The 7679-nt window shown below is 46.8% G+C and overlaps 1 protein-coding gene across 2 annotated transcripts in view; it reads right to left on the bottom strand.

The window, feature by feature from the left end:
• The window catches only part of WDHD1 (WD repeat and HMG-box DNA binding protein 1), a 47384-nt gene that overhangs the window by 12014 nt on the left and 27691 nt on the right, over nucleotides 1–7679 (bottom strand). For both annotated transcript variants that reach the window (XM_019550976.1, XM_019550977.1), the window contains exons 19-20: nucleotides 6861–7075; nucleotides 2180–2307 (exon numbers count right to left, since the gene is read on the bottom strand). In XM_019550976.1, coding sequence (XP_019406521.1) covers nucleotides 2180–2307; nucleotides 6861–7075 — 343 coding nt within the window. The remainder of the gene's footprint in view (nucleotides 1–2179; nucleotides 2308–6860; nucleotides 7076–7679) is intronic.

Raw genomic sequence — 7679 nt, 5'->3', positions numbered from 1 at the left:
GACCCCGGTGCTCTTTCCTGCCAAGGCAGGGGGTCGGACTAGATGATCTTCCTAGGTCCCTTCTGACTCTAGCTACTATGAAACTATATACCTTTTGACTCCCTCTTCATACACACAGCTGAACTATGCCTTTCTTTCCAATTTTCATTTATTCCTGCCTCTTCATCACCCATAAATGCCTGGAAAACATCACCAAATGGGGCCCCACACAGTTCACCCAGAATCCCTCTGTCACACCCTCTCTCAGCCTGGTGCATATGATTAGTGTGGCCCCATCCTCCATGAGGTAAAGCCAAACCAGGCTGCCCTGCACCTCATCTGCATATTAATTTTTGGAGCATCCCAGGACTTGTGACAAGAACACCAGGTTCCAGTCTTGAATGGGGGCTAATTAGCACATGGATCCTTTGTTGGGAGTATCTGGAGTAGATACCAGTACCGAGCAGTGCTCAGTTGTAGGGTCACTATGCCCTGAAATGCAGTTGACTCAGCCCAATGAACTATGTGGCAAGTCACAAGGTTTGGCTTTGGAATAATATGCATAGTCTGCACTACATAAAAGTACCTGCCAAAGTGCTGCTCAAAAATGTACTTATGGAGTACCTGCGCTAAAACTTGAAGCAGTTTCCAAAAAAGGTAACATGCATCAATTCTGGTGAACTAAATCCATGGGTACTATATGCAAATTGCTACAGCCATGTTTCATTTCAAAATTATTGTTTTCAAATTTGCTCCTCACTTCCATGTGCTCAGGGAGAGCAGGGTCGCACAGTAAGGAGAGGGGGAAGAGGCTGCCAAAGGAAAATGTTGGGGGGAAAAGCAGAGAACAAAGGGACTACCTGACCCTCCCCAGATTTATTTTCCCCGCTGTAGCAGTGGGAGGGCAACAAATTCAAGGAAAACCTCCAATAATTAGGTTCTATTCCTGGAAAATAATAACAAAATTATAATCTTTTCATATATAGAATATAATTATTGGGGGGTCATCTTGTAATAAGGGTCATCTATTCAAGTAAATATGGTATCTCTTCCCTGGCAACCCTACCATACTGGAGATCAAAATTAAAACTACTGAATATTCATTAACTGATAGAAAGAGGTACAACCCTGCTTGGCAGAGGGGAAGAAAACAGAACAGAACAGCATAAACCAGAGGCAGGCAAAATACAGCCGGTGGGCTGGATCCGGCCCATCAGGTCATTCTATCCAGCCTTTGGGGCCCCTAAAAAATTTAGAAAATTAATTATTATCTGCTCCTGGCTGCCTGTCAAAGATGACAAGGCGTCAGCAACAGCAGGACCCAGAGGGAGCCGGTGGCAGGACCTAGGGGTGCCAGGACCCAGCAGCCGCAGCAGCAAGCTCTACACAGCCCCTACCCCCAGCCCCAGCACCCAACTTTCTGGCCTGGTGACCCTGGGGCTGTTCCTGCACCCTCCCTCCCTCAGGGAGTGCAACTCAGCTAAGAATGGGGGAGAGGGGAGTACCACCGGCAATCACTCCAGTCCTTGGGACCAGGCCATGCCAGCTCCTGCTGCATCCTGCAGTCCCAGTGATGCAGCCAGGAACTGCATGGTGACTGAGTGGCTGGCATGTGGGAGGGATGGGGAGAAGCAGCAGATGGAAAAGTGGGGAAAAGGTGGTGGCAGTGGTGGCAGGAAGGGGGCGAGTAGCAGCGGATGGGCAGGAGCACAGCAACAGCTGGGCTGGAGCATGGGGCCCACATCAGTACCTCGGGGCAGGGCTGTTGGGGGCCCAGAGTGGGATGGCAGGAGTGCAGGGCCCAGGCTGGCTCCCCACTCTCCCTGCTAGTGCAGCCCAACCTGGCTCCATAGAGCTCCTGCCAGTCTGAGCCCCGCACTCCTGCTACCCTGTCCTGGTCCCCCACCAGCCATGGCCCTGGGGCACTGGTGTGGGCCCTGTGATTCCTGGCTGGCTCCATGCAGTGCCAACTGGCAGGCGAGGGGTATGGCGTATGGGGAGGATATTAATTTACCTCATATTGATGCCATAAAAGTTAAAGCTTGCCCAGTGCTTTGGACACATTAATCACTGCATAACCTGTGGAGTCCTCGAGCAATCCTTAAGTTACCAGGGGAATTTCCAGAATTTCCTATTACATGTATAAAACAAATTAAAAGATCTCCCTAATTTCCCAGCCCACCCTCAGAGTATTTCTTACTGTGTCTCTGCACTGCTGTCATTTCTTCCATCTCCTCAGCTGCGTCACCTTCCTCACTATCTTCCACTTGGTCATTCTGGAGGATCCTGGTTCGAGGTTGGCTCCACTCCGTAGCAGAATGGCTGTAACTAAATGAAAATAACTGTGAAGGGGCTGCACCTAGAACTCCCCCCTCCTCCTAAAGAAATGTGGACAGAACGTTTACTCACAGCAGGGGTCAAAGAAAAGGTACACTAAATTTCTGAATTAATTTCATGAAATGAAAACAATCAGGTCTGGGGTTTTATTTTACACTGAGCCTTTGATGAACATGTGAAATGACTGACAAAAAACAAACCAAAGCTGTAGATAATTACGGTATCATTAACCATTTCAGTGCAACAAAACACAACGTTCATTCCCCCCCCAGCGGTATTCATGCAGCTGCAAAGACGACGGCACATGCCTGTGGGTTCTCTTGAAATTCACAGCAAAGGCCAGCACCGGCCTCCAAATGACTCAGAAATCAGGTGGTTAAGCAAAGGCTCAAAGAAAGGTAACATGATTTTGCCTGACTCTTTTAGGCCAGAGAGGAGGTTTTGTCCTACGAGAACCTTGTTAGCATTTTGGTAGTGGTGACAGATGACAAAACAAGGAGCATGGTCTCCAGTTGTGCCAGGGGAAGTTGAGGTTGGATATTAGGAAAAACCTTTTCACTAGGAGGGCAGTAAAGCACTGGAATAGGTTACCCAGAGAGACTGTGGACTCTCCATCCTTGGAGGTGTTTAAGAGCTGGCTACAAAGCCCTGGCTGGGATGATGTAGTTGGTGCTGGTCCTGCTTTGAGCAGGGGGTTGGACTAGGTGTGACCTCCCAAGGTCCCTTCCAGCCCTAATTTTCTATGATTTTATGACTCTAGAGGTGTGGAGAAAGGTGTTAACAATACAGGAAAGGGATAAATACTGGAGAATTCCTGGAAAGATATCTGCAAAAATATTAAAGACTGTAGGCCTCACTGGAGTAATGAGTGATACAAGCACTGATCAATGCATATCAAACTCACAGAGGAGAGGCTTTGCTGAAAGCACTGATAAAGGCTGACCTCAGTACTGTTAGGGTACCCGTGGCAGCAAACTTGACAGATGGCAGAGAGGTAAAGTTGATAGCCAAGGTGTTAAAATTGATTGTTAAGAATAAACAGTAATTCTGGTGCCAAAGAAATCTAGAAGGGCACCCGTTGATAAGAAAGTCCGAAGATAGGGTGATGTGGTAGAGGTGTCAATGTTTGCAAGGTAAATGCCCGATATAAAACAGAACTACTCATTTCATGTGCAAGGGGAAGCCTGGAAATCTTTAAACCATGCATTAGGCTTAGGGGGCACAAGCAATTAAGGGTTATGCCTATGCCTTACCACCATCCAGGGCTAACATCTTGCAACCCCTTGGACAGGAAACATTAGCATGTAGAGCAGTGATTCTCAAACAGGGTGCCATGACACGTGGGGTGCCTTGAGACCCTTTCAAGGGTGCCACATGATGTTAGATGTACAAACATAATTCACAAGATAAACCCAGAGATTTCAAACAGGAATCCATAGTGGAAAAAACATTCTGACCTGTCGAGGGTCTTTGAGATCTTTGCAACAGAAGAACTGCTCTAGTATTTTTTCTGTAGTCATAAACGAGTGAAAACTGAGAGCTGGCATTTCCCAAGGGGAGCCTCAAGTCTAAAAAGGTTGAGAACCACTGGCACAGGTGCTGCGCAGAAAATAAATCTGGCTGAGCTTTTGCAAGCAAACCAAACCTTGGGGCCAATTCTTTGTGTAAAGTTGAGGTCTCCAAGGGAACGTGCTGCATGGCCCAGCCGCAGCAGAGACATTACCCTGGCAGCACGCGTGTACACAAAGAACTACACTGACCAAGAGAGAACACGGAGGAACCACACAGACCAAGCTTTTCATACTCCCCATTTAAATACATCAAATACATGAACGAGCCACTTCTCTGCCTACAACAGCTGGCAAATGAATGCATATTTTCAAGCTGGAAATTAAGCAGAAGGACTCTGAAAATTTGATCTGATATTTTACCAAATCCTATTAAATTACCAAATACATTTTCTGCTTTCTCTTTCCCATCTCTGCTGATTACTAAGACGTGTGTATGTAAACAGTGGCTCTATTCCAGGCAAACTCTGGCAGCAACGAATGACTCTGGCAATAAGAGCTATAATTCAACTCCGATAGACTGAGGTCACAAACATTAACTACAGCTTCCATTCATGAACAAGAGACGTGGATGAAACAGCCTACCTAGAAGGGAGCTACAACTGTTTGTACCCATATATTCAAAGATAAACCTGCAGCTGTATTTACATATGGGCCCCTGAACTTGTTGCAAAATTAACCTTCCTCCTATAAGCTTACAAACCTGATGCACTGTATTATGACGACAATACCCACAGGTGGTGAAAGACTGTGAAAGCTTTTCCGTCACTGGATTAGGGACAACATTTAATACCAATTATTATTATTAATCATCTTTATTACTGTAGTGTCTCGGGCCTAAAAAAGAATGGCGCCCCATTGTGCTAAGCAGTGGACCAAATGCAAATTAGGAGACTGTCTTCATCCCGAATGCTTGCAATCTAAACTGACAGGGGAAACCCAGGGAGGGGGGGAACCATAGAACAGAGAGCAGAGTGAACAATGTGATGGTAGTAAGCACGTTAGGGTATAAAGAGATGTCGCCAAATCAAACAGATCAACTGTGGCAGGATGTCATTGGGCTAAATGCACACCACCTGTTTTTCTGCCCGTTGGGACAATGAGCAATGTGCTCCCCACTTGCGGAGAAGCGCCCCAGGGAATCTTTGGGGCATGTCTCTGTGAACAGAGAAAGCCAGTTCAGGTGTGGTCCTGGGGCTGAGACTGCCCATCACATGTTGGCAATCCCAGCCCTAGGACCGCACTGGACTCTCAAGGAGTGTCCACATGTGCCTGGGGAATCCCAAATGGGGGAACCCAGGCAGGCACTCCCAGTGTTTCAGGGGTCTGATCCTGACACCCCAGGAGTGTCTGCCCAGGGTGGCTGGAGAAATGCGTAACTCCAGGCTGCCCACTCTCTTGCCTTAAAACCCCCCCAGCCATTAGCTGCAAAATAGCAGCACAAAATCCTGGCATTTGTGGCATGAGAAAGGGTGTGGACATCTGTCTGCTTGGCCTCTGTGTCACTAGAAACTTTTTAATGGTAGTACAAAGGCAAAGTCTGTTTATGCCTTTGGTTCCACAATTTTTTTAAGGGGGGCGTGGGGAAGGGGTGTTGCTAAAAAGGGCCACACTAAATGTCAAGGAAAATGAAGGAAGAGGAGCCCTGAACAGTAGGGAAAGGACAGACAGGGCAGGAGAGAGGAGGAGAAGAGTGCACGGAGTGGAGCAAAGGGAAGAGTCTGCAAATGCAGACGCACAGACACATTTACTACCGAATCAAATGCCTTTGCTATGCAGCACAAGCGGGGCACCCACAAAGTGCACAGCTTTCTACTGATGGAGGTCACTCCATTCCAGGGGATCCTTCAGGAAGTCAGAAGTAAGCGTATACTGTACCAGTAGTGTGTTGTATTCCCTGCTATTCTTCATCTCCTGGGTCAGCCCGTTGCTGAAAACAAACCGGCTACCCTCCAACTCGCAGCCTGGCATCATAACCATGTCTACTACCAGTGGCTAGTCTGGGAGAGTTGGTCATGTGTCTGCTCCTTGCTACAGAGCAAATGTACTATGCCATAAAATCTACAGCCTGATGGAAAGGAGAGAGAGGAATAGAGCAAAGAGCCAATAAACACAATGGAAACCCAGTCAAAATACTATTCAAGGCTATTTGGATGAAGGTGCCACGCGGTTGGCACCATGCTTCCTGGTTTCTTTAGAGTAGGGGCACCTGTCCCTTCCACAGCCACGTGCGGCATCCTCACTGTTAGGAGGCAGGGCAGCGTGGTCCGACTTTACACCTCCTTGGTGTGGCAGTCCTGTTTAGTAATCTCCCCGAGGAAGGGTACAAATGCTGTGACCAGCATCTGCTTTGACTGTAATGCTCATATAAGGGCAGCTCTATGCTCATTATAGCATTGAAGGAGCCGAACTGGGCTAAAAATCACACTTTGTTACTCAGTGCAAGTCTGTTTGGCATGAACAACCAAACTACACCGTCTAGGTGTTTCTTTACAGTTTTGCAGGAAAACTAAGTACCAATACAGCACACTGAACCTGGGAGCTCAAGAAGTCTTCTGAGGCTCGTGCATCAATACATCAACACGATTACAACACGAATAGACTGGACCTAGAATGCTGTTTTAATCGATTCCCCATGGGTTTACTTACTACCCTCATTACTGATATGATCATCAAAAATTCTGCTAACAAGTGATTAAGAACAGACCCAATCTCTCTAGCTGTACTAGCTCTGCAGGGTGACCTCATTACAATGAATACCCAGAAGGAATTGAACGATATGGTGCCATTTTTATATGAACCATTTTCACAGCACAGCCAGAGCAAGGATTAGAGTCAGTTGTCATACAAAAGTGAACAGGCTGAAAAATTATAGCATACGACCATAAAAACATATCGACAGGCTCAAAATTTTGACTAGATCAGTATAAAAACCTGATATTGCAGCTCCTCGAGCATGTAGAAAATATTTTTTACCCGGCATTCAGATGGCTTCGGAAATCTTCCTCCTCCTCCTCCTCCTCAGCTGCTGCCAACTCTGTTGCTTTCTCTACTGCCAACTCACTCAGCCGCTGGGCCAATATTAGTTTTCGGGAGCGGGAAGCATACTTGACAGCTAAGTTTACAACATTTTGCGTCATGAGGCCAGCGAGTTCCATACATCTAAATTCACGCTCCAGTTTACAAGAAAGCTAATGAAAAAGAAGAACATCTCTTCAGGGGGGAACTCTCCAGGGAAAACACTTAGAGTGGTCCAAACAGAGCCCTTCGTGATGGCACAGCAGCAACCATCCCCAGCCCAGTACCTCCTGAGCAGCACAGCTTTGCTTACAGGTGCTGGTCATTCATAAGAGCAGTAACTTGACATGCACAGTTTCCCACATAGGCCACACAAACCTTTCATCCAATACCATATTACAGATGAAGGTGTTAAAATAAAACCAACATTTACAAGAGTGGGGGCCAACATTTTTGGCAGGCAGGACACAAATTAGCCTTGCATCCTCCTTGAATGCCACTCAGATCTCTTTCCCTTATCCAATCTGCTGCTCTGCTTTCTGCTCCCTGTCCTGTCCTCCCTCTGCCTGATCTGATGCTCTGCTTTCTGCTGCTGTGCTCTCTGTCCTTTCTTTAATAGGCCACATGCACACAGAACTACTTTCGGCATGTTTGCCATAGGTTGCCCCCCCCAATTTATGACTAAGTAGAGAAGTGATGTGGTCCAATTGCACACGCAATTATTCTGAAATTGCTACTAATTTCTGAAACACACTCAGATTATTTTAGAAAATAGAA

This window comes from Crocodylus porosus, unplaced genomic scaffold (genome assembly GCF_001723895.1).
Source record: "Crocodylus porosus isolate Cpor-Errol unplaced genomic scaffold, CroPor_comp1, whole genome shotgun sequence".
Classification (NCBI taxonomy): Eukaryota; Metazoa; Chordata; order Crocodylia; family Crocodylidae; genus Crocodylus; species Crocodylus porosus.
Note: the sequence above shows the minus strand (reverse complement) of the source record. Positions and strands in the feature narration are given on the sequence as shown.